General features: G+C 42.9%; 1 protein-coding gene across 1 annotated transcript; it reads left to right on the forward strand.

Annotated features, from left to right (window-relative positions):
• The first annotated feature begins 939 nt into the window (after positions 1-939).
• Positions 940-27,569, forward strand: LOC135546471 (serine/threonine-protein kinase TAO1-like). The gene is made up of 20 exons (XM_064974913.1): positions 940-1,476; positions 10,146-10,402; positions 10,507-10,578; positions 11,684-11,785; positions 11,893-11,938; positions 12,038-12,134; positions 12,266-12,379; positions 12,774-12,865; positions 14,688-14,781; positions 14,905-14,986; positions 15,168-15,338; positions 15,820-16,020; positions 16,188-16,328; positions 18,234-18,470; positions 18,620-18,748; positions 19,361-19,564; positions 19,841-20,080; positions 20,399-20,611; positions 21,447-21,629; positions 21,986-27,569. The coding sequence occupies exons 2-20, from the start codon at positions 10,271-10,273 to the stop codon at positions 22,514-22,516; spliced, it is 3,081 nt and encodes a 1,026-aa protein (XP_064830985.1). The 5' UTR covers positions 940-1,476; positions 10,146-10,270; the 3' UTR covers positions 22,517-27,569.
• The last annotated feature ends 397 nt before the right edge of the window (positions 27,570-27,966 follow it).

The following is a 27,966-nucleotide window of genomic DNA, read 5'->3' on the forward strand; positions in this document are numbered from 1 at the left end:
TGGCGGTTTTCGTTTTTGTTTATATATATATTTTTGTACTTTTACCCCCTTTTCTCCCCAATTTTGTGATATTCAATTGGTACTTACAGTCTTGTCCCATCGTTGAAACTCCCCTACAGACTCGGGAGAGGCGAAGGTCGAGAGCCATGCATCCTCCTGAACATGACCCTGCCAAGCCGCACTGCTTCTTGACACACTGCTCGCTTAACCCGGAAGCCAACCGCACCAATGTGTCGGAGGAAACACAGTCCAACTGGCAACCGAAGTAAGCTTCCAGGAGTTGTTAGAGCATGACGGGACAAGGAAATCCCAACCGGCCAAACCCTACCTAACATGGATAAACCTGGGCCAATTGTGTCACCTCATGGGTTTCCGGGCGCGGACAGCTGTAATACGGCCTGGGATCCAACCCGGGTCTGTAGTGACGCCTTAGGATGCTGTTCGACTTGGGAGGCGGCTGTTGTCCTTTTCTTCGGGGTGTTAACATAAAACAGTAGAACTCACAAATGTTCAATCTATAATAGCCTAGTTATTAACATATGCATAATTTGTTATATATTACAATCATGTATCTGTATCTGTCTGTGTCTGAAACTAAATTGTACTAATTGAACCCAACTACAGTGATGTTCATGGACATGTTTACTAAATGTATCCCTGAATCGAATCACATCATCATGTTTTTTTGCCCTTATCATGACTCCAATTGCATCACATTGGGGACCAGCAGTAAGCCCTCTTCCATCCCCTTGGGTTCTCTAAAATACATCATGCTGAGCAATGTTGGGGAAACGTTGTAAAAAAAACAACTGTGTCCATAGATTCAATTCGTTGTTGTGCTATGGTCATGCCATTTTATTTTGTCCATAATAAATTATTTAGTCTGCAGATCAGTAACTGTATTGTCACCGCCCCTTGAGGTTTTGGTAGGTTTGCTGCTCCATGCGTTTAGATCAAAGCAATGACTTTATATGAATAGGTCAGAGGGAGTTTACAGCGATAGGGCGGAACTGGCTGAATTGGAAGAGGACAGGAGAGAATCCCAACATAAACACAGAGAAATATTGAACATACTTCTACTCTCACTCAAAGAAAAGGCCTATCCACTCTTCCGACGGTATCAAGGGTGCGGTCGCTTTCAGTTTGGGTGTTTTCGTGGTGTTCCCTGAGCTTCCCTCACATTTCCCCGCCGTATTTGTCACGGAGGGAGGTGGTGGAACGCACAGCCGCCATCTTTGGGATCTGCCTGTAGTACGGGAAACGACAATCCCAGTTACTCCAAGGGTGGAGATTTTAAACAACTCTACACAGCCAATCTAAAGCTACAAATCGGTTGACAACTTTGAAAAACATCAGAAATCAGTGCAAGGAAAATATAATACAGGAAAAAACAAATCCAGTACTCTTCCTGTCCAAAATTGGTTGAACCACACGACATTATCTGCTCCGTTCAAACCATCCAGGCCTGTCGGAAGGGTGAGTTTAAACTGGCTAGGAATAACTAATAATAGATAGCCTCATATGTTTTAACGCCTTAAAATGTAAATGGTACGATGTTAAACAATTCTTGTAACGAAGCCCAAAAATGTACTAATACCTACACCACTTGTCATATCACCATGTATTGCTTGCACACCACATACGATACTAAGTTGGCTTCCATGGCTAGCTAGTAACATCAAGTTAGCTACCTCAAGTTCTCGGCTGCTGAGCCAGCCGTAGCATGATTTCACATCGACCACACTACTCGAATGGGGTGTAGGTAACTAGCTACCGGTAACTTCGAATTTGTTGACATTAGTAAACTAACTAGCTGGCTACCTAGCTCAAGTTGACTGCCTTGTCTAGTACAGTAGTAAATGTTTTGTCGATTTTATTTTATTTTGGGGAGTCAAGATCTTTGAGCGATGTCCTGGCTATAGCTAGCTAGGTACTGTTATGTGTTAGCTATGCCACTACTAGCCTTGGCTAGCCAGCTTGCCAGCGAGCAACCGATATGGTTATGGAGTCAAGGGACATTTCACAATGATGAGTTTGGCTTGAACGCGATTCGTCACCTGACAATCTTGCTACTGTACTATCACATTAACTAGGGCACATATGAGGTGTATGTTGCATCTGTTTCAAAGATCAGATGGTAAACAATAGTCTGTTTTGTTTTTTATCTCTTTCTTTGATCCACACGGGGTTTGTCTACAAAATGCGGGGTGTTCCAGTCGTTATTCATCATTAATATGAACAGAACACTTCTAAATGCATTTGAATAAGCCTAGAATTTATTATTTTTAAGAATAAGACAGCATTTGGCAACAGCTTGCATTACCATCCAGCTGCTATTACCGTAGTTTAGACTATGATTGGATTTGTTAGCTATGTGACATTCATATGCCCCAAGCCATTAACGTTGGCCTAAAAGTGCACCATAGATGATGGAAGGCATGATAAATGGGATGTCCTCCTGGCATATTGATTCATAATTGTAATTTTCCTGTTTCAGCTGTGTGTGTTTTGGTCAATGAAAATTAAATGAATGAAAATGAAATAAAATGGGTGCTACTTCACCTTGTGAACTGAAACGAGTAGGCTATGTGTTCATACTCATTTCATTTGTTTATGGGTGTCTATTACATAATCATTAAAACAAAGGGGTCAGGTCAATTTAGTTTTCAATTCAGGAAGTAAATTGAATATTGCTAATGGTTTTCTACTGTGACAATTTATAAATTCATGAATTGCATTTCAATTCACTTCAAAAACGGTATAATGCATAATGCAGAGAGAGACGCACATAAGCCCCATAGATGGACAATAAGGATGGCCTATGTTTTTATCCACACCTTTGCATTGTCAATACCTGAGTTGATTGATTAGCCTATCACAGACTACATTACACTTACACAAATAATACAATACAGTTGTTTTCCCCTATAAGAGCTCCAAAGCAAAACCGTTGCTAGGCCTGTATAAGCTATGATAGAAGAGTCTTAATGCCCAAAAAAGTCCCAGCAGTGCCTATAGCTGAGCAAACAGGAAATGCAGTGCAATGACAGCATGCAGAGAGAGGGAATTCCATCCCTCCAGCTTTGTTGTCCTGTCTGGCTGCATTCTTGCTGCCTGTGTGTGTGTGTGTGTGTGTGTGTGTAGGGAGTCAGTAGCACGCCGAAGTGTTTCATTAAAGGTATCAGTTACCATCGCTGTCACTGCTCTCACGTGCCTCCTGCTGTTCAAAACGTCACCATCATGAGAGAGAGGCTACAACAACAAGGCTCATTCAGAAACAACAATGGCAATAAAGAGCCACAGTCGCATGCCGTTAATGAGACTTTATTTCAGGGCTGTGGCTGCGTCTGTGCAGCAGGGTAGTGAGTGAGTCGTCCAGTGTTGCGGGACAAAAGATGTCTGACTGCTGTGCCTGAGAGACTGGGGTCTGGCTGTGCTGTTCCTCCCAGGCCGAGAGGGAGAGGAACAGTCTTGTGACTCTGGCGTCAGAGAGGGAGAGTGTTGCTCAGTGTGTCTGTGCAGCTGATCATCTGAGCTGGCTGGGCACTGTCAACTTTATTCAGATAACTAGCTAGCTATCAATAATTGCATAATGTTTAAGAGCCAGCAATAAATTACATGTTTATTGAGGCATACAGACAGTGACATGTTGGGTTACCGGTGAAAATATTTTGGTATTACCCCCCCAAAAAAATAATTAGGCACTAGTCAATTTTCTGATGTTGTCGAGGAGTGGCTCGTGTTACTACCACATGTTGGTCTTCCTCAGGCAATGTTAGATTAGGCCTAGTAAAAAACAGTTCAGCTTTTTTATTCGAGAATTGAAAATACCCCTTAAATATGTATTTGAGTCAATTGACTGAGGAAGTGTGTCTGTATTGACCTGTACAGGTCTAACAACTAGCTAGTTTTAGTTTAGCTTTAGTTATCTACTGTGTTGTAATGTTGGGTTTTCTTTGTGAGGTTATCAGCTGCAGTGCTATTTTCTTTGTCTGTGTGCACACCAAAATAGTGGAGCAAGACGGTGTTGGGGGAGAGGCGGAGAGTCACTGTCTATCAGCCTGGACACAGCACACTGGCTTTCTTACAGTAGTTGCTGTTTCTATGGAAACAGGAGACTGTGATCTCTTCCTACTTCATTCGCCAGAATGGACCGAGAGCTATAACTGGCCACTCTCCAGAGCTCAGCCTTACATCACTGGCCAGTGTGCCCATCCCTCGCTCCTATTATTAGGCTCTCCTGTGACATCCAGGGACGCTCAGAGGGCCGTGATCCTAGAGTAATGGACATACTATTTCGGAATGGGCGATTAATTAGGGCCGATTTCAAGTTTTCATAACAATCAGTAATCTGTATTTTTGGACACCGATTTGCAGATTTTGTTTTATATGTGTATATATACACACAGAGTGGGTCAGCCACCAATTGTGCAAGTTCTCCCACTTAAAAAGATGAGAGAGGCCTGTAATTTTCATCATAGGTACACTTCAACTATGACCGACAAAAGGAGAAAAAAAATCCAGAAAATCACATTGTAGGATTTTTAATGAATTTATTTGCAAATTATGGTGGAAAATAAGTATTTGGTCAATAACAAAAGTTTATCTCAATACTTTGTTATATACCCTTTGTTGGCAATGACAGAGGTCAAACGTTTTCTGTAAGTCTTCACAATGTTTTCACACACTGTTGCTGGTATTTTGGCCCATTCCTCCATGCAGATCTCCTCTAGACCAGTGATGTTTTGGGGCTGTTGCTGGGCAACACGGACTTTCAACTCCCTCCAAAGATTGTCTATGGGGTTGAGATCTGGAGACTGGCTAAGCCACTCCAGGACCTTGAAATGCTTCTTACGAAGCTACTCCTTCATTGCCCGGGCGGTGTGTTTGGGATCATTGTCATGCTGAAAGACCCAGCCACGTTTCATCTTCAATGCCTTTGCTGATGGTAGGCTTTGTTACTTTGGTCCCAGCTCTCTGCAGGTCATTCACTAGGTCCCCCCGTGTGGTTCTGGGATTTTTGCTCACCGTTCTTGTGATCATTTTGACCCCACGGGATGAGATCTTGCGTGGAGTCCCAGATCGAGGGAGATTATCAGTGGTCTTGTATGTCTTCCATTTCCTAATAATTTCTCCCACAGTTGATTTCTTCAAACCAACCTGCTTACCTATTGCAGATTCAGTCTTCCCAGCCTGGTGCAGGTCTACAATTTTGTTTCTGGTGTCTTTTGACAGCTCTTTGGTCTTGGCCATAGTGGAGTTTGGAGTGTGACTGTTTGAGGTTGTGGACAGGTGTCTTTTATACTGATAAAAAGTTCAAACAAGTGCCATTAATACAGGTAACGAGTGGAGGACAGAGGAGCCTCTTAAAGAAGAAGTTACAGGTCTGTGAGAGTCAGAAATCTTGCTTGTTTGTAGGTGACCCAATACTTATTTTCCACCATAATTTGCAAATAAATTCATTAAAAATCCTACAATGTGATTTTCTGGATTTTCTTCTTCTCATTTTGTCTGTCATAGTTGAAGTGTACCTATGATGAAAATTACAGGCTTCTCTCATCTTTTTATGTGGGAGAACTTGCACAATTGGTGGCTGACTAAATACTTTTTTTGCCCCACTGTATATATTTTACACCTTTATTGAACTAGGCAAGTCAGTTAAGAACACATTCTTATTTTCAATGACGGCCTAGGAACGGTGGGTTAACTGCCTTGTTAAAGGGCAGAACGACAGATTTTTACCTTGTCAGCTCGGGGATTTGTTTATGTAACCTTCTGGTTACTAGTCCAATGCTCTAACCACCGGCCTTACATGGCACTCCACGAGGAGCCTGCATGGCAGGCTGACTACCTGACTACCTGTTACGCGAGGGCAGCAAGTTTCCAAGGTAAGTTGCTAGCTAGCATTAAACTTATCTTACAAAAAACAATCAATCTTAACATAATCACTGGTTAACTACACATGGTTGATGATATTACTAGTTTATCTAGCGTGTCCTGCATCGCATATAATCGATGCGGTGCCTGTTAATTTCTCATTGAATCACAGCCTACTTCGACAAACAGGTGATGATTTAACAAACACATTTGCAAAAAAAGCACTGTCGTTGCACCTATGTACCTAAACATAAACATCAATGCCTTTCTTTAAAATCAATACACAAGTATATATTTTTAAACCTGCATATCTAGTTAATATTGCCTGCTAACATTAATTTCTTATAACTAGGGCAATTGTGTCACTTCTCTTGCGTTCCGTGCAAGCAGTCTGGGTATATGCAGCAGTCAGGGTATATGCACCAGTCAGGGTATATGCACCAGTCAGGGTATATGCAGCAGTCAGGGTATATGCAGCAGTCAGGGTATATGCAGCAGTCAGGGTATATGCAGCAGTCTGGGTATATGCACCAGTCAGGGTATATGCAGCAGTCAGGGTATATGCACCAGTCAGGGTATATGCAGCAGTCAGGGTATATGCAGCAGTCAGGGTATATGCACCAGTCAGGGTATATGCACCAGTCAGGGTATATGCACCAGTCAGGGTATATGCGGCAGTCAGGGTATATGCGGCAGTCAGGGTATATGCACCAGTCAGGGTATATGCGGCAGTCAGGGTATATGCGGCAGTCAGGGTATATGCGGCAGTCGGAATATGCGGCAGTCAGGGTATATGCAGCAGTCAGGGTATATGCAGCAGTCAGGGTATATGCAGCAGTCAGGGAATATGCACCAGTCAGGGTATATGCAGCAGTCAGGGTATATGCAGCAGTCAGGGTATATGCACCAGTCAGGGTATATGCACCAGTCAGGGTATATGCAGCAGTCAGGGAATATGCTGCAGTCTGGGTATATGCAGCAGTCTGGGAATATGCACCAGTCAGGGTATATGCACCAGTCAGGGTATATGCACCAGTCAGGGTATATGCACCAGTCAGGGTATATGCAGCAGTCAGGGTATATGCACCAGTCAGGGTATATGCACCAGTCTGGGTATATGCAGCAGTCAGGGTATATGCAGCAGTCAGGGTATATGCAGCAGTCAGGGTATATGCACCAGTCAGGGTATATGCACCAATCAGGGTATATGCAGCAGTCAGGGTATATGCTGCAGTCTGGGCATATGCTGCAGTCTGGGTATATGCTGCAGTCAGGGTATATGCAGCAGTCTGGGTATATGCTGCAGTCTGGGTATATGCTTCAGTCTGGGTATATGCTGCAGTCTGGGTATATGCAGCAGTCTGGGTATATGCAGCAGTCTGGGTATATGCAGCAGTCTGGGTATATGCAGCAGTCAGGGTATATGCAGCAGTCAGGGTATATGCAGCAGTCAGGGTATATGCACCAGTCAGGGTATATGCACCAATCAGGGTATATGCTGCAGTCTGGGTATATGCTGCAGTCTGGGTATATGCTGCAGTCTGGGTATATGCTTCAGTCTGGGTATATGCTGCAGTCTGGGTATATGCAGCAGTCAGGGTATATGCACCAATCAGGGTATATGCTGCAGTCTGGGTATATGCAGCAGTCAGGGTATATGCACCAGTCTGGATATATGCAGCAGTCTGGGTATATGCTGCAGTCTGGGTATATGCTGCAATCTGGGTATATGCTGCAGTCTGGGTATATGCTGCAGTCTGGGTATATGCTGCAGTCAGGGTATATGCTGCAGTCTGAGTATATGCTGCAGTCAGGGAATATGCGGCAGTCAGGGTATATGCGGCAGTCAGGGTATATGCGGCAGTCAGGGTATATGCGGCAGTCAGGGTATATGCGGCAGTCAGGGTATATGCGGCAGTCAGGGAATATGCGGCAGTCAGGGTATATGCGGCAGTCAGGGTATATGCGGCAGTCAGGGAATATGCGGCAGTCAGGGAATATGCGGCAGTCAGGGTATATGCGGCAGTCAGGGTATATGCGGCAGTCTGGGTATATGCGGCAGTCTGGGTATATGCGGCAGTCAGGGTATATGCGGCAGTCAGGGTATATGCGGCAGTCTGGGTATATGCGGCAGTCTGGGTATATGCGGCAGTCTGGGTATATGCGGCAGTCTGGGTATATGCGGCAGTCTGGGTATATGCGGCAGTCAGGGTATATGCAGCAGTCAGGGTATATGCTGCAGTCTGGGTATATGCGGCAGTGTAGCCTAGTGGTTAGAGTGTTGGACTAGTAATCAAAAGGTTGCAAGTTCAAATCCCCGAGCTGACAAGGTACAAATCTGTCGTTCTGCCCCTGAACAGGCAGTTAACCCACTGTTCCTAGGCCGTCATTGAAAATAAGAATTTGTTCTTAACTGACTTGCCTAGTAAAAAATAAAGGTAAAATTAAATGCAGCAGTCAGGGTATATGCAGCAGTTTCGGCCGCCTGGCTCATTGCGAACTGTGTGAAGTCCATTTATTCCTAACAGAGGCCGTAATTAATTTGAATTAATTGTACATAATTATGACATAACATTGAAGGTTGTACAATGTAACAGCAATATTTAGACTTAGGGATGCCATCCGTTAGATAAAGTACGTAACAGTTCCGTATTTCACTGAAAGAATAAACGTTTTGTTTTCAAAATGATAGTTTCTGGATTCGACCATTTTAATGACAGAAGGCTCGTATTTCTGTGTGTTATTATGTTATAATTAAGTCTATGATTTGATAGAGCAGTCTGAGCGGTGGTAGGCACCAGCAGGCTCGTAAGCATTCATTCAAACAGCACTTTTGTGTGTTTGCCAGCAGCTCTTCGCAATGCTTGAGCTGTTTATGACTTCAAGCCTATCAACTCCCGAGATTAGGCTGGTGTAACCGATGTGAAATGGCTAGCTAGTTAGCGGGGTGCGCGTTAATAGCGGTTAAATCGGTGACGTCACTCGCTCTGAGACTTGGAGTAGTTGTTCCCCTTGCTCTGCAAGGGCCGCAGCTTTTGTGGAGCGATGGGTAACGCTGCTTCGAGGGAGGCTGTTGTCAATGTGTTCCTGGTTCGAGCCCAGGTAGGGGGAGCGAGGAGAGGGACGAAAGCTATACTGTTACACTGGCAATACTAAAGTGCCTATAAGAACATCCAATGGTCAAGGTATATGAAATACAAATCATATAGAGAGAAATAGTCCTATAATAACTACAACCTAAAACTTCTTACCTGGGAATATTGAAGACTCCTGTTAAAAGGAACCACCAGCTTTCATATGTTCTCATGTTCTGAGTAAGGAACTTAAACGTTAGCTTTTTTACATGGCACATATTGCACTTTTACTTTCTTCTCCAACACTTTGTTTTTGCATTATTTAAACCAAATTGAACATGTTTCATTATTTAGTTGAGGCTAAATTTATTTTATTGATGTATTATATTAAGTTAAAATAAGTGTTCATTCAGTATTGTTGTAATTGTCATTATTACAAATAAATAACAAACATTTGTCAGATTAATCGGCATCGGCTTTTTTGGTCCTCCAATAAATGGTATCAGCGTTGAAAAATCATAATTGGTTGACCTCTAGTCCGTGGCGTGCATCATATCCGAGGGAGAGAGCACTGGACTAAGTGAAAAAGTTGACAGCACAGCACTGGTGTTTTTGTCTTCTTCAATCCATTAATGACACAACTGAATTCTTACACATGATGAAACCCTTGAGACACACTGCACACAACTCTTGTTTCCGCGTGTCTTGGTTCTACTCTACTTCGGGTGTGGTCTGCCACTTTGCACTTCCTCTACCTCATACTCAGCATGATACCTTGCTGTTCTGGTGGGAACAAAGTAAGGAGAAAAAGAATATTCTTTCGACATGGTGGGATCGGTTTGTGTTGGTAAAATTGATTATGCGAGAAATGGCGGTGGAAACACCTTTTAAGCGTAAATATTGTCCAGGCTGTTGTATCTTCTATATCCCGGAGAATCAATCAATCACCATTCACCCCCTCTCAATATCAGAACTTGATTGATTTTGGGTCCCATGTGGCTCAGTTGGTAGAGCATGGCGCTTGCAATGCCAGGGTTGTAGGTTTGATTCCTAGGGGTAGGCAGTACAAAAAATGTATGACAAATGTAAGCACTCACTACTGGAAATCGCTCTAAATAAGTGCGTCTGCTAAATGACTAAGATGTAATATATATATATATATATATCTCACTCTCTGTCCTCTCCATCCCCAAGGTGTGTACACATATGAGGCCGTTGTCCTGCAGATGAGCTGTCGGTGGGGGCTGTCACGTCGCTGTCGCATATCCAGATAATCCCTGGCCGCGGCGGTGGCGGCACTGGCACGTCCCCCCCTCAGCATGCCCAACACCAGTCGGGCGGGGAGCCTGAAAGACCCCGATGTTGCTGAGCTCTTCTTCAAGGAGGACCCTGAGAAACTGTTCTCAGACCTGCGAGAGATCGGACATGGCAGCTTCGGTGCCGTCTACTTTGTGAGTACTTGGACCCACCACTCTGTGCTCAGTAACAGAGCAGGACTTCCATTCAGAACTGTTTAAGATATAGGGCAAGGTGTTGACTTTTTGTTTTTCTTCAGGCACGAGATGTGCGGACCACTGAGGTGGTGGCCATCAAGAAGATGTCGTACAGTGGAAAACAATCCAACGAGGTAAGAGACAGATTGTGCATCAAATGCCATTGATGTTACACCAATTACCTTTCATAATTCTAGTTTTGTTCGTAAGCATCTCTCACTCAATTGCAAATATAATGATTTATTTTCTGAAAAGCAAAAAAATATGTAAATCAGGTAATTGTGTGACAATGTCAGCACAGTGGACAAACAATATTATCTATTAATCCCATGATAATTTATTTAATCAGTGGTGTGATGAAACATGTGTTCTCCAGGAAACAATTGCTTCATGTTATAAAGGTTACCCAACTTCAATGAGTTGACACAGTAGAGGCCTGTTGCTGAAGTTGTTTGCTGTCTCAATATTGGTTTACTGTGAAAAGGCTCATTAGCATGTATTCTAACAAGGCCTAATCCTTCAAGATCCTGTCCTCAGTGGGTTCGGAGCATTAAACCTACAGTTTTTGTAAGGTTTGGTCTCCAAAGGGATTTGTTGTGTTACTCAGCAGTTTTGAATTAAAACATCTTGCTGGAGATAAGCTTATTTGCTTAAAGTAGTGGAACTGCCATTCAGTGGCCTATTCCCTAGGGTTTAGTCTAAAAACAGTTGATAATCAGATTTGAATCTGGCAAAATGACTGGATCGGGTAATTCATTAACCCAAAGAAGTAGAGTGGAACTCAAAGGGATGTAACTAAAGTTCCATGTAGAACACATAGTTCCAGCCTGCATCTCTGTCCGTAGCAATCTGCAGTTGCTACATCCATTTTTGGACTTATTCATGAATGATATACTTGATTCTTGACGTATATAACTAATATAACTTGTAATAAATACATAAAAAATAATAAATGCCATATGAGCTTAGTTCAACAGTATTATCCCATCGGAACCCAAAATACAAGCTTGTTTTACTCCAGTATATGTAAACATTGTAAATGTAAGCAAACACTGTATAGCCTCAACACGCTTAAAACTATAATTGTGATATTGTGGATGGTCAGTCTATAAATTTGAGTGGTTACATTTCTCCAGGCTCATCCCTCAGCTTTTTACCAAAACAAGATGCTGGGAGATTGGTCCTTTTAAAGCTTGTTATGCAAACATGATGTAATTGTTCCACTCTTTTACCTTACAGAAATGGCAAGACATAATCAAGGAGGTGAAGTTTCTGCAGAGAATACAGCACCCAAACAGCATAGAGTATAAAGGATGCTATCTGCGAGAGCACACTGCCTGGGTAAGAGTGTTATCTGAATGGAACATAATGCTATGATAACAGGGTGAATACTCTGAAACGGTACATTATTTAGCCCAGTATAACACTCTCTCTTTCTGTCTCTGTAGCTGGTGATGGAGTACTGTCTAGGCTCTGCGTCAGATGTCCTGGAAGGTAAGATGGCAGTTTTGAGATTATAAGACTAGTTCTTCTTTGTGGTTTTCCCCATGATTTGCAGCACTTTCATTCTCTCTCTCTCTACATCCTCTGTAGTTCACAAGAAACCCTTACAAGAAATGGAAATAGCAGCGATTACCCACGGTGCTCTACAGGGGCTGGCTTACCTTCATTCCCACAACATGATTCACCGGTGAGTCCTCCTCATACCTGTATGTGTGGACGTGCTAGACTGACTTCTTTGTGCCCTAAGGGAGGGAGTGTGCCTGTGCCAGTGGAACAAAGCTGTAAGGACATCATCTCTCTCCTCTGTCTGTCTCACAGAGATATCAAGGCAGGGAACGTCTTGCTGACAGAGCCTGGCCAGGTGAAACTTGCAGATTTTGGTTCTGCCTCCATTGTCTCGCCAGCCAACTCTTTTGTGGGGACGCCATATTGGTGAGTTTCAAAATCCCAATGTACGAGAAAAAATAGATGGTGTTTGAAAAATGGGGCACCATCTAAAATTAAATCAAATCAAATTAAATTTGTCACATACACATGGTTAGCAGATGTTAATGCGAGTGTAGCGAAATGCTTGTGCTTCTAGTTCCGACAATGCAGTAATAACCAACAAGTAATCTAACTAACAATTCCTAAACTACTGTCTTATACACAGTGTAAGGGGATAAAGAATATGTACATAAGGATATATGAATGAGTGATGGTACAGAGCAGCATAGGCAAGATACAGTAGATGGTCTCGAGTCTCAGATGGTATACAGTCTCATTCAATATTTTCCATCAAATCAAAAGCGGTGTGCCGGTCATTAAAATTGGGATGTTTCCTCAGGATGGCCCCAGAGGTAATCCTGGCTATGGACGAAGGTCAGTACGATGGGAAGATCGACATCTGGTCTCTGGGAATAACCTGCATTGAATTAGGTAAACTCTCGTCCATGTACTCAACTCTAGACTAGCTCTCCTGTTGTTTTAATGCTCTCCTTCATTCATATCTTAAACCAATATCTTCTTCATACTGGTTTGAATAATACAGAGCCTTCAGAAAGTATTCAGACCCCTTGACTTTTTCACATTTTGTTTCGTTACAGCCTTATTCTAAAATGGATTTAAAAAAGTGAAAACAGGTTATTAGAAATGTTTTCAAATGTATTAAAAATAAAACATACCTTAATTATTCAGACCCTTTGCTATGAGACTCCATTGGGCTCAGGTGCATCCTATTTCCATTGATCACTTGATTGAAGTCCACCCGTGGTAAATTCAATTGATTGGACATGATTTTGAAAGGCACACACCTGTCTATATAAGGTCCCACAGTTCAGTGCATGTCAGAGCAAAAACCAAGCCAGGAATTGTCTGTAGAGATGTGTCGAGGAACAGATCTGGGAAAGAGTGTCAAAACATTTCTACAGCATTGAAGGTCGCCAAGAACACTGTGGCTTAAGTCCTTCTTAAATGGAAGAAGTTTGTAACCACCAAGACTCTTCTTAGAGCTGTCCATCCGGCCAAACTGAGCAATCATGGGAGAAGGGCCTTGGTCAGGAGGTGACCAAGAACCCAATGGTCACTCTGATAGAGCTCTAGAGTTCCTCTGTGGAGATGGGAGAAACTTCTAGAAGGACAACCATCTCGGAAGCATTCCACCAATCAGGCCTTTATGGTAGAGTGGCCAGAAGGAAGGCATTCCTCAGTAAAAGGCACATGATAGCCCGCTTGGAGTTTGCCAAAAGGCACCTAAAAACTCTCTGATGAAACACATATTGAACTCTTTGGCCTGAATGCCAAGCGTCACGTCTGGAGGAAACTTGGCAGTATCATGCTGTGCGGATGTTTTTCAGTGGTAGGTACTAGTCAGGATCGAGGGAAAGATGAATGGAGCAAAGTACAGAGAGATCCTTGATGAAAACCTTCTCCAGAGCGCTCAGGACCTCAGACTGGGGCGACGGTTCACCTTCCAACAGGACAACAACCCTAAGCACACAGCCAATACAATGCAAGAGTGGCTTCAGGACAAGTCTGAATATCCTTGACTTTAACCCGATCGAACATCTCTGTTGAGAGTGTAGCAATGCTCCACAGCCAACCTGACAGAGCTTGAGAGGATCTGCAGAGAAGTATGCAAGAAACTCCCCGCATTTTTATATTACCTTTATTTAACTAGGCAAGTCAGTTAAGAACAAATTCTTATTTTCAATAATGGCCTAGGAACAGTAGGTTAACTACCTGTTCAGGGGCAGAACGACAGAGTTGTACCTTGTCAGCTCGGGGATTCGAACTTGCAACCTTTCGGTTACTAGTCCAATGCTCTAACCACTAGGCTACCCTGCCGCACAATACAGCTTGTAGCGTCATACCCAAGAAGACTTGATGCTGTAATCGCTGCCAAAGGTGCTTCAACGAAGTACTGAGTAAAGGGTATGAATACTTATGTAAATGTTATATTTCAGTTTTTTTTTTTTTTAATAAGTTAGTAAACATTTCTAAAAACCTGTTTTTGCTTTGTCATTATGGGGTATTGTGTGTAGATTGAGGAGGGGAAAAATATTTGAATACATTTTAGAATAAGGCTGTAACTTAACAAAATGTTGAAAATGTCAAGGGGTCTGAATACTTTCCGAAGACACTGTAAGTCTTTTGTCTGTCTTTCTATTACTTTTAATATCTATCTGTATTCCTCCTTGTTATGTTTTACTGTTAGTGGATCTTGGTAAGCTATTGTTTTCTCTAATCTCTTTGTTTCTAGCTGAGAGAAAACCTCCACTGTTCAATATGAATGCGATGAGTGCCTTATATCACATAGCGCAGAATGAAAGCCCCACACTGCAGTCAAGTGAATGGTACGTCATGTAGCTTCATCAGAGTTGACTTATTATTTAGGAGAAGGCATTTGTCCACTTTTAAAGTGTGTCATGGTGGGAACGAAACTATCTCTTCCTTCTTGTCCCCGTCTCTCAATTCAGGACGGATTACTTCCGAAACTTTGTAGATTCTTGCCTTCAGAAATTCCCCCAAGACAGGCCCAACTCGGAGGTACTGTTAAAGGTAAGACCTCTCACATATCTTATATATGATGATCTACCAGTGCCAAAATGTATAGATACATATCTAGCTGGCTCTGTTGACTTGATTTTGAGTGAATGTTAAATAAATAAATGAACGTGAATCATACCCACCCTCAACTCAAAAGAAAATGATTGTCCATCTGCCTCCCTCTCTTTCTCAGCATGCGTTTGTGCAGCGGGAGCGGCCCGACTCTGTCCTGATGGACCTGATCCTGAGGACCAAGGTTGCAGTGCGGGAGCTGGACAACCTGCAGTACCGCAAGATGAAGAAGATCCTCTTCCAGGAGGCTCACAACGGCCCTGCAGCCGAGGCACAAGACGGAGACGAGGAGGTCAGTCGCCCAATCTGGCTCTGCTCTCCTGTGGAGCTTAGTTTGAGAGCATGGTTTATACCAGAACCATTGTAGTCTTTGAAAACACCCTAAGTAGGCTAGAAATAATAATGATCATATTTCATTTGTAAATGCGCATTTCCCACACTCAATGTACATGAGGTAGAAAACAGCACACAAACAACATTCAGCAAGAAGTTAAAAAAACGGACCACAACACATTAAATCATTACCTACTAATACAACATATAAACTTGAAGCAGATTTAGTTGTGTTTTAAACAAGGAAATAGTTTAATAGTAGTTTCTCTAAATGCACTCATATAATTAGGTTAAGGGAGGCCTGGTGGGGAGGCCTGGTTCTCTCAAATTTCAGTTGTTCCTGTTTATCCTCTGCTCATAACCTGCTATAGTTGACACACTGTGATTCAAAAAGTATTTCACTCACCTGTGTCTTGCTGTTGTTATGGCGTTGTCCCCAGGAACCGGAGCAGAGTGGCAGGACAGGCACAGTGAGCAGCGTTGGCAGTAACCAGTCTATCCCCAGTATGTCGATCAGCGCCAGCTCCCAGAGCAGCTCTGTCAACAGCCTGACCGACGCCGGAGATGACAAGAGCGAACTGGACATGATGGAGGGAGACCACACAGTCATGTCCAACAGCTCCGTCATTCACCTCAAACCGGTGGGTAGAGATGATCTTGGAGCTGGACCCACAGAATAACTGTACACTGCCTTAATTATATTGAAATACACAACATAGTGATTATAGTGTTTCCTAGTGCCTTTCACATATGATTTTGAAAAAAAAAATGTTGCTGTTGAAGTACTGCGTTATATTTGTTTCCTCAGGAGGAGGAGACGACTTATCGTGAAGAGTCGGAACCTAACAGCCGGCCGCTCACTGAGCCCCAGTCTCCCCCTGCTCACACTCCACGGCCAAAACACCACCGCAACCGCGAGCACTTTGCCACAATACGCACGGCCTCCCTGGTAAGAGCACATCGAGCCATAGAAATACAATGGTACTGTAGTTAACATGATTTAAAATTGACCCTTAAAGTGCAGTCAAAAACGTGATTTTTCAGTGTTTTATATACATTTCCAAACTGAGGTTGGAATAATACTGTGAAATTGGGATAATGATTATAATGCCCTTTTAGCTGTATGAAAAGACTGCCAGAAATGTCAGCATGTTTTGGTGGGACGGAGTTTTGGCCTGCCTGGTGACATAACCAGGCTGTAAATTAGTTAATGGACCAATAAGAAAGAGAGTTTCAAACCTCTGCCATTAACAGCTAGTATTCAGTTTCCCACCCCCCACTCAGACCCACTCAGGGTGTCAAATTGGGAGGGCCTGTTGTCCGTACCTCTGGCAGTCTCTATGGGGGTGCCACAGGGTTCAATTCTCGGGCCGACTCTTTTCTCTGTATATATCAATGATGTTGCTCTTGCTGCTGGTGATTCTCTGATCCATTCTGAATACATCTGGCCCTTCTTTGGACACTGTGTTAACAAACCTCCAAACGAGCTTCAATGCCATACAACACTCCTTCCGTGGCTTGCAACTGCTCTTAAATGCTAGTAAAACTAAATACATGCTTTTCAACCGATCGCTGCCCGCACCAGCCCGACTAGCATCACTATTCTGGACAGTTCTGACTTAGAATATGTGGACAATTATAAATACCTAGGTGTCTGGTGAGACTGTGAACACTCCTTCCAGATTCACATTAAGTATCTCCAATTCAAAATGAAATCTAGAATCGGCTTCCTATTTCGCAACAAAGCCTCCTTCACTCATGCTGCCAAACATAACCTTGTAAAACTGACTATCCTACCGATCATTAACTTTGGCGATGTCATTTACAAAATAGCCTCCAAGACTCTACTCAGCAAATTGGATGTAGTCTATCACAGTGCCATCCGTTTTGTCACCAAAGCCCTATATACTACCCACCACTGCGACCTGTATGCTCTCATTGGCTGGCCCTCGCTACATATTCGTCGCCAGACCCACTGGCTCCAAGTCATCTATAAGTCTTTGCTAGGTAAAGCCCCGCCTTATCTTAGCTCACTGGTCACCATAGCAACGCCCACCCGTAGCACGCGCTCCAGCAGGTATATGTCACTGGTCATCTCCAAAGCCAACACCCCCTTTGGCCGCCTTTCTTTCCAGTTCCCTGCTGCCAATGACTGGAACGAATTGCCAAAATCACTGAAGCTGAAGTCTTATATCTCCCTCACTAACTTTAAGCATCAGCTGTCAGAGCAGATTACTGATCACTGCACTTGTACACAGCCCATCTGTAAATAGCCCACCCAACTACACCATCCCCATATTGTTATTTTTGGTATTCCAGTATCTCTACTTGCGCATCATCATCTGTGCATCTATCACTCCAGTGTTAATGCTAAATTGTAATTATTTCACCACTATGGCCTTTTTATTGCCTTACCTGCCTAATCTTACTTCATTTGCACACACTGTATATAGATTCTATTGTGTTATTGACTGTACGTTTGTTTATCCCACGTGTAACTCTGTGTTGTTGTTTTTGTCGACCTGCTTTGTTTTATCTTGGCCAGGTAGCAGTTGTAAATGAGAACTTGTTCTCAACTGGCCTCCCTGGTTGAATAAAGGTGAAATAACAAAAAGAGAAGACCACTCCCAGACAGTCCTAGCTAAATTTTGCTTGATAAATTGCTCTTTGCTAAAAAAGGTTTTGGTTTCTTTTTGAGCATTTTAATTTAAAACAGGTACTTAATTGTTACCCAGAAATGATATTGAAATGATATTGAGAAAAAAACAGTTGCATTGGGCCTTTAAGCGTCTGCTCCTGTAGGAGAGTATAAGCTGAGTCCAGAGTTCTATGATAAGCCCTATGTTTCCCCCAGGTGACCCGTCAGATGAAGGAGCACGAGCAGGACAGTGAGCTGAGAGAGCAGATGTCAGGCTATAAGAGGATGAGGAGGCAGCACCAGAAGCAGCTGATGGCCCTGGAGAACAAGGTGAAGGCTGAGATGGACGAACACCGGCTCCGTCTGGACAAAGAGCTGGAGAACCAGAGGAACAGCTTTGCCCAGGAGATGGAGAAACTCATTAAGAAGCACCAGGCCGCCATGGAGAAAGATGTACAGTCGTTTTCTCACGTACTCCATACTTACTCCATCATTCATACTCTGTCTAGATTCTACTGCTGTTCCCTAGGTCACTGTTAAAAGTTATTGTTTTAAATTAAGTTTTGGAGACGTTTTCAAATGTTGATTTTGTGTGTCTGCAGGCAAAGACCTTTACTAATGATGAGAAGAAGTTCCAGCAGCACATCCAGAGCCAGCAGAAGAAAGAGCTCAACAGCTTCCTAGAGTCCCAGAAACGAGAGTACAAACTCCGCAAGGAGCAGCTCAAAGAGGTAGAGAATCACATGCGGTCATACAGATGAATGGTCACATTTTATACACAGTATACAAGGCATCAAACATTGCTATATCATTTGAAGAAAAAACACATGACACGCACAAATGTTTGCCAACATGATCCTCTCAGCATGTCAGACTCACAGAAAGACTAACCTTTACAGAAAATGTGCAAATATGGACAGCAAGCTCCTATTTACAATTTCTTAAAGTGCCAATCTGCAGTTGAAACGATAACAAAGCATACTACCCGCCACTGATCTGGTTAAAGGTTGAGGGATGGGGCTGGAGAAAGTGTAACCACACTCAAAATCATAGACAGAGCTATGGATGCAAGGAGTGAGCATCCATGATATCAAAATTATAATTTTAAGCATGTTTTGAGGTTATACAGTTTTGAGGTTATTACATTTACTTTGTTTACAAACATTGGTAAAAAGCTTATTTTGGCTTTTGATGGGGTACAACAGTTGAACTAAGCTCATGAGGCTTTTATAAGTTATAATGTTCGAGAATGAATGTGTTTATATCATTAATTTAGAAGCCTAAAAATGGATGTAGTAACTGCAGATTTCCCCTTTTAATCTCTGTCCTTGTTCTTCCCCCAGGAGTTGAATGAGAACCAGTCGACCCCTAAGAAGGAGAAGCAGGAGTGGCTGTCCAAGCAGAAGGAGAACTTCCAGCACTTCCAGGCTGAGGAGGAGGCCAACCTGCTGAGGAGACAGAGACACTACCTGGAGCTGGAGTGTCGACGCTTCAAGAGGAGGATCCTCATCGCTCGCCACAACGTGGAGCAGGACCTAGTGAGAGAGGTCAGCCGTAATCACTCAGCTCTCCTCGTTCATACAGTCTCTTGTTTCTCTCTCACTCTCCTCAAACAGGGCCCCCTTTCCTGTTCTCGGGCTTCGTTTTGTAACCATGGCTCAGCCGTGGGTTCTGCTCATTTTCCTACTTCCTTATGTTTTGTAACCATACCATTAACCTGTGTGACCTCATTATCTGGTTGTCATACTGCCCTTTCTCTTAAAGAATGCAGTTTTCTCCTAACCTGTATGGTTGTTCCTCCCTGCCTGTCCGTCTGTGTGTAGGAGCTGAATAAGCGTCAGACGCAGAAGGACCTGGAGCATGCCATGCTGCTGCGGCACCATGAGTCCATGCAGGAGCTGGAGTTCCGCCAGGTCAACACCATCCAGAAGATGAGGGCTGAGCTGATCCGCCTGCAGCACCAGACAGAACTCACCAACCAGCAGGAGTACAACAAGAGGAGGGAGAGAGAGCTCCGACGCAAACACGTCATGGAGGTCCGACAGCAGCCCAAGAGCCTCAAGGTGAACACACACATACCAACACACACAATTCCCATAAACCGTTGTTGTTTTGTGTTACCGTTAATGGCCTTAATGTAGCGACCTGACCCCTCACTGTTCTGTTTGTCCTCCCTTCTCTGTCCCAGTCCAAAGAGTTCCAGACCTGACCCTCACTGTTCTGTTTGTCCTCTCGTCCTCTATCCCAGTCCAAAGAGCTCCAGACCTGACCCCTCACTGTTCTGTTGTCCTCTCTTCCTCCCTCCTCTATCCCAGTCCGAAGAGCTCCAGACCTGACCCCTCACTGTTCTTTGTCCTCTCTTCCTCCTTCCTCTGTCCCAGTCCAAAGAGCTCCAGATTAAGAAACAGTTCCAAGACACATGTAAGATCCAGACCAGACAGTTCAAGGCCTTGAGAAACCACCTACTGGAGAGCACACCAAAGTCTGACCACAAGGCTGTCCTGAAGCGTCTAAAGGAGGAGCAGACCCGCAAGCTGGCCATCCTGGCTGAGCAGTACGACCACTCTATCAACGAGATGCTCTCCACACAGGCTGTGAGTCACACAGGGGTTTTAAAAACACTGCAGGAGAGGGGATGAGTTTCTAAAAAGCTGACTACTGATGATAGGCATTTTTGAAATTGCAGGGTGCCAAATTCAAAACAACAGAAATCTCCTAATTAAAATTCCTCAAACATACAAGTATTTTACACCATTTTAAAGATAAACTTGTTGTAAATCCAGCCACAGTGTCCTATTTCAAAAAGGCTTTACGACGAAAGCACACAAAACGATTATGTTAGGTCAGCACCTGCAAAAACTCAACCTACCCAGTTGTGGCCCACTTTGGAAGCGAACCACTCGATTTTGTCCCTACGTTAAATCGGCATTGAACACATCACCCTCCCTAGGAGTGGGGGTGACCTCGACGATTTATTGTTCAAACAAGAAGCTGCCTGAATCTTTAATTTAAAGACCCTTGGTCCCTTCGGTCTCAGCGTAGACTAGGATCTGAAGACATTCTTGTGATTTTGTTGTTCATTGTAAATGTTTGTAGGCTTATGTAGCCAAATTGTCTATGATTGTATACTATCATTTGTTTTTAATATGTTCTATTTATATCTGTAAATTAACCAATGATATCAAGCCACACCCGGCCATGATTAGACACCTGTATCTGTCCTTTGACACTATATAAACTAGTGACCTGCAGTTTTTCATTATACCCTGAGGAAGACAGCTTGTCTGTCCAAACATTGGTTATTCAATTATTTCATCTGAGCTCCTATTTTGCGGATCTCCTTTTTTTGTTGAAGTAGATAAAGGGCCTTATTGCCAAAATCCCTTAACATTGTACTGACACCCTGTCTGGCTCCCCTCTCGTCTCTAGCTGCGTTTGGATGAGGCTCAGGAGGCTCAGTGCCAGGTGCTGAGGATGCAGCTGCAGCAGGAGCTGGAGCTACTCAACGCCTACCAGAGCAAGATCAAGATGCAGACGGACGCCCAGCACGACCGTGAGCGGAAGGACCTGGAGCAGAGAGTGTCCCTCCGGAGGGCCCTACTGGAGCAGAAGGTCTGATCTTCCATACTGGGAAAATATATATATATATATATATATATATAACATGGGTTGCATCTCAATTTGCACCCTATTCCCTGTATAGTGCACTGTGGTCAAATGTAGGGCACTTTTAAGTGGATAGGGTGCCATTTGGGATGCAGTGTGCCATTTGGGATGCAGTGTGCCATTTGGGATGCAGTGTGCCATTTGGGATGCAGTGTGCCATTTGGGATGCAGTGGCAAAAAGTCTCAATTGACATTTGGGCTTTATTTAATTTTAAGCTCCAGAGTTTGCTGTTATTATTGATAAACCAGTGCTATTTTGAAATGAACATATTATAGTACTGAGCAGCTGTGTGTATCTTCAGATTGAGGAGGAGATGCTGGCTCTTCAGAATGAGCGTTCGGAGAGGATCCGTAGCCTGCTGGAGCGCCAGGCCAGGGAGATCGAAGCATTCGACTCGGAGAGCATGCGTCTAGGCTTCAACAACATGGTGCTGTCCAACCTCTCCCCAGAGGCCTTTAGCCACAGCTTCCCCGGGGCCCCAGGCAGCTGGGCCCACCCCCAGACACAGCACCACTCTGGGGGCTCCTCTCAAGGGCTACACTGGGGCAGTGGAGGGTCAGGGCACCAAGGCAGCCATCACCATCACCACTCTGGTCAGGGAGGGTCCCCTATGCAGCAAGCCTGGGGCCAAGGCATGCAGGGAGGCGGGTGTCCTCAGCCGTGGGGCCACCCCTCGGCAGGGCCCCTGGGGGCCAGAGGCAGTGGAGGAGTGCAGAACAGCCCCCAGGCACTAAGCAGGACAGCCTCAGGGGGGCGCAGTGAGCAGGCTATGAGCAGGAGCACCAGTGTCAACTCTCAGATATCCAATGGGTCGCACCTGTCCTACACATAGACGCCCAGCCCAGCACCAGAGTCAGAGTAGGGCGCTGCAGAGTGGGACAGCATGGGCTGAGCTCTGCTACACCTCCACCTCTCCTCTCTCCTATCCCTCGTTCCTCTCCTGTCCTGTGTACAGATGTGGATGCGTGTGGAAATAAATGTTGCTCAGGTCAAAAGGGCTGAAAGAGGCACACCCCCCTCTACACAGCAGTTTATTAGCACACATACAGATCAGTTCTTCTGTTTCTATTGAAACCATTCAGTGTCAACACTTAATACTTCCTCCGTTCTTTATTTTACAGTTCTCTCACTTAGAAATCGTTTTCATGTACATATATGTGCCACTGCCCCCCTTCCACCACTGAGACCACTGTCAAAAAGCCTTTTGACATCTGCTAACTGCTTTTATTTTTTTAATGTAGTGTCTATTAATCACAGCAAGCTAAGACAGCCCATGAAATTCCCCTGCTCCAAATTTGATAATACATTGGCCCATCTATCCAGTTACTTGATTTTTAAATATTTTTTTATTCTCCTTATGCCAGCCTGTTTTTATGGTTATTTTAAATAGCTGAGATTGTTTCTCTTTCGAAATCAGAAAAATGTTTTGTATTCTGAAAGATTTTAACAGGGAGAGATTTAAAGAACTGCACAGATACCATATAGAGCTCCTTGACAATACCTGAAACAAATTCAAGTTGGTTTGAAATGATCATTTAAGTTGGTTTGAAATGATCATTTAGGTTTGAGGATGTAAGGGACACTGGGACACAATGTTGTTGGCTTGTATTATGGTCAGCTTCCATTAAACTAGCTTTTGTTGTTGTAGCCAAACCTATTTTAAGCCAGGCAGTTGTTAATAAACATCTCACAACTTAGTTACTATCAACCCCTGTTGCAGGAATGTGGTGAAATTTTGTGGATAGGATTTTTTTTTGTTTGGGTTTGTAGAATTAGTCAAATTATGTTGAACTATTCTTATTTGTCTGTTTTTTATATTAAGAAAGAAAATATTTTGGGGGGAATTGCAGCTGGTAAGAGCAAGATATGTTTTTTTTAGCAGAGGTTATATCATTGAGGTAGGATTTTTGTTGTGAAATTCAGTTACACTTGCCATTTGAAAGCTCAGTGTTTACATTTAATATATTGGAAAAGCAGTAACAGACAGTGAACCTTTTTATATCAATGAGCATTTTGCCAGCATTTAGTGATATGCATTTTATTTCACACCTCCCTGTGGGAGTTTAAGCTGCTAATCCATCCATTTGCCAATAAGAACACTAAAGCAGAATATGAATGTTTTATTTGTCTGTTTCGGATGCAACGTTAGGGGCCAGGCTGACCATAGCTTCAACTATGGCCATATTCAACTCAGTTCTGTACTACTGTACTGTGTGATGCCGGCCACTAGGCTGCAGTCTTCACTTATTGTCAACCGTTCCTTAGGCCATAATAGCCCACCTACAGTAGATCCAAATCTTCACTGTTTAGGGTTTCCAAGTGGGTGGGTGTCTCTCATAGCATTACTACATCAGCCAAAACCAGAGGGACATGGCAGAGCCATAATAAACAAAAGGCTTAGCTAACAGCTAAACGTGTATATGTATGTTAATGCTCAGTAAGATGGTGCCTTTCTATGCCCTGATACTGATCATTCATTCTCAGTGTAAAACCTGCATGTTTTAGTTCAGCTCAGATTGATTCAATTATTACACTTCAAACTAGTTTCCATTTAGTTTGCACAGATGTTGGCATCGTTCAATGAAAATGATGTACCTCAGGATGAGAGGATCCCAACATCTGTCCTCATGTACCCCTGAAAAGGATGTCGATATCAGGAGGTTTGTGAAGTGATCAGTTGAACAGAAGTTCTGAAGGTGATAATATCATGCATACAGGTACTTGAGGGCTGGTTCTGTGTGTCTCTGCTGTGCGGAGGATGACAGATTGTGAGTTCCATCTTAGTTGGCTGAATGACCGAGAAGGAGGATCAGTATAATTTATCCTGGGCTACATGATTGTCAGATACAAGAGCAAAGACTCTGTAATGCCTTTAAGAACCCTGACATTTATCAGTTGATTTTATTGTAGTGCCTTTAAATACTGCTGCCTTGTCAAAGCACTTTATACAGTATAACAAATGTATACAGTAAAACACATTGTAATTTGACTTTATTTTAAGCACAGCAACCTGAGGGATGCATATAGTGTGTTGGTATTATGTGGCTGAAGTGAGGAAGTCGAAAAGTCTAGCTAATAGTTGACCTTAAAGTCTGATACAGAGTCAGGATTTGAATGCCTGGGGTTAATTACAAGTGAGTTACCAGTATGTAGACACATTTCTATGGCTCTGTGGAGGTTTCATGTTGGACAAGAACAAAACAGATTATAGAGTATGGTGACGGGGTTAGTTAAAGGACTTCTATTGTATGCTGGTTGAAAAACACCTTTCGCACAAAATTTCCAGGCCAGGTTTAACATGAAAGCAGTGGGCACAGTAGAGCAGAGCTTCCATAAGTAGAAAAAAAAGGTAACATGGTTTCAGAATGTGTTTGAAAAGGAACGATCTAATCTCTATGTGAAGGCTCTTTTTGACCATAACAGCAGGCTTGGCAAGGAGTACATGTTTGTGAGAGCTGGTTAATGTAAGGCAGTCAAAGTGTTTAAAATGATAATGGTCCACAACTTGAGCAAAACTAAGAACTCCGCAATCAGGAAAAAAGAGCTCATCTCACCACCCTAAAAGTAACAATGGCAGGTGAATGAAGCTCATATACTTGTTACTGGTGTTCATCATGTAAATATAACACTCACACTAAATGATCATTCTACACTTATGTTGGTGAGTGGTTAAAGCTGGAAACCTTAATGGTGACACTGCCATGTCCATTTGGGATGTTACAACAAGAAAGACATCATTGCACGTGCAATTTTTTGCCACACTGCTCTACGCGCCTCTCATTAGTTTTGTTCACAAAACAATAACCAAGGTGCTGGGGCGGGCAGTGGCACAGTTTCCCCTAATGCAGATTCCATCTTTAAAGGTGGCAAAGCACTTATGTAGTTATTTACTTGGACACCTACAGTGGGTTCTATCCATAAACATGTTCTCCACTTTTTGGTATTTTCCCCTAACTGTTTTTTTTTTCAGGGGTGAGTTTATGCCATTTTGGTTCCCCTCCTTTCTCAACCTGCATTCCCTCACACACCAAATCTGCATTTATTATGAGGGTAACTATCTCCATCTGGAAATCTAAAACACTTTCAAAACGTATATATATTGAAAAGGCCACGAGGCTTAAAAAGTCCTAGAGATGCAGATATCTTAGGAAATGTATCGTCTTTTCATTAATGTGGGGTGAAATGTTCATATTGTGTGTATATATACAATTTAAGAGATTAAACATTTTAAAACTAAACTTGCATTGTGAAAAAGAAAATAACAAATAATAATCTGTAAGACTAACATTATTTAACTTGACAGACACTAACCAAATATTAAACAAGGTTGAGATTGGTATGAGGGTCTGTAAAAGTAACTGATGGAAAGTGAGCTTGGTTGTGTGTACGCTGACTCTTACGGCTTCCTGTGCATGCATAGCCTACACTGTCATTTCCCTTTACTGTCACACACTTTGTTAGTCATTGCACCCTTCATGAAGCCTTTCATTGCAGTGAGTCTTGATACCTCTGGTATGTTTTCTCCTATTCCACCCTTTCTACATTCACATCCACCAGATGATTAACTATTCTGTTTGTTCTTGTTGAATGTGATCCTGCAATTGTGCAGCAAAAACATGTTTGATTTCATGGGCACAAAGATGCTGGGAAGTTTTGTTTATTTTTTGAGACGTAGGAGAAGTTTGTTTTAAATGGTTGCAGATCATATCCAACTGTCCTTTCCAAAAAGCAAGCATGGGTCTCATTATGTTACAGTACATAGGGCTGTGAGTGTGTCCCAATACTCTCCAAAACCTTCCACCTCTTGTTTCCTTTCATTTGTAACTACAGAGGTCAAAAGCCTCAATAGGTTAATTTACCAGTATAATGCTTATACCCAACAAGTATTTTATGAACAGTGGCCAGGGGAGAAAAAGGAGCGGTATTTCTGATTATTGGGACCGAGCCCTTGTTCAGGTCAACAGCTTTTTCGGGCCAATGGTTCATGTCAGGCCAATGAAAGGTCCTTGCTATCTGTGAACCTTGGGACGTTCCTACCCCATTGAAGTTGATATTTTAAAATGGTAAAAGTTTGGGTAGGGACATCCCAAGGATCATGGAAAGCACTAAACGCCAATGAAACTTCATCTCATACGAGATTGATTGCCAACCCGTCACACCATTTTGTTAATAATTCCCCCCCCCCCCCCAAAATTGTGAGACTACTTAGATACTTTTATTCATATTTGTTTTAATAATTTACAAGGCTTCTCCACCAACCTGAATAATGTTTTCAGTTATCATTTAACATTGATGTTGTCAACTTTTGTCCTACTGACTGAAAGTATGGGATACTGAGTGAGAAACAAGCTAAAGAAACATGGAGGTCCTCCCTCTGGTCAAACACTGTGCCATACCAGAGCTGCCAAGCCCAAACACCACTGCATTGTTTCATCTCAAGAGTTACCTAACATTACCCTTGGCTTGGGCTGATGGCATGAAATGTTTAGAAATCGCATGATATGAGCCGTTCTGGTCAGATGGCCAATGTAGAGGCTTGAAAAGATGGTGACAGGCTACTTATGAAAACAGAGGGTCCATTTCTATGAGGATGTCAGTATTCTTCCTTGGCACAACATTACCACTACAACTCTTATATAACCTGTATTAAAATGTATAGATTGTGAAACCTGTTATTGAATGTCTGAAAGATTATGAAAATTATACATACATTTTCACCAACAAAAAATACAAAAAAGTGAGTGGAAATGTGTAAAAAGATTCATAAAACAAAAGAATAAAAACTAGGATCAAATGTACTATTTTGTTTGTATTATAATTACTATTGTGCTGGCAGAGGAATATTGAACAGAAATCAGCTGTAATAAAGTAATTTTAGTATATAACTTGTGTCCTGTTTGAATTTGGAGCATAAAAAATATATATATATATATATTTTAAGTGTAGTTTTTACAAAATCAGAAGCTTCTGGTGGTTTTTGAAGCTAAAGTGGCATGTTGAATTTCTATTCTTCCTATAAATTTGTCTCTAGCATTTGAACCCTAGTATAACCCCATTCCTGAAAGCTACAACTCTGGAACATGAATGTGCCTTCTGTTCCCCTCTATGATGATCACAGGGTTTGTTAGGAGTGTAAAAAAAAAGCACTTTGGCCCGATAAGAATATAGTTGAATAGCCCTGACTGGCATAGCCCTTCTACGGACAGCCTTTCCACTCCCTATTTAATCTTGCTCTTGTGGCTAACTGTGTTCAAACCAGGTCTCCTGCATGGCGCAAGACTG

This window comes from Oncorhynchus masou, chromosome 9, assembly GCF_036934945.1.
Source record: "Oncorhynchus masou masou isolate Uvic2021 chromosome 9, UVic_Omas_1.1, whole genome shotgun sequence".
NCBI classification, from domain to species: Eukaryota; Metazoa; Chordata; class Actinopteri; order Salmoniformes; family Salmonidae; genus Oncorhynchus; species Oncorhynchus masou.

Coding starts and splice junctions, on each gene's coding strand:
- LOC135546471 (XM_064974913.1), top strand. CDS start 10,271: ATGCCCAACACCAGTCGGGCGGGGAGCCTGAAAGACCCCGATGTTGCT. Junction 10,579..11,683: donor GTGGAAAACAATCCAACGAG/GTAAGAGACAGA, acceptor TTTACCTTACAG/AAATGGCAAGACATAATCAA. Junction 14,782..14,904: donor ACACTGCAGTCAAGTGAATG/GTACGTCATGTA, acceptor CTCTCAATTCAG/GACGGATTACTTCCGAAACT.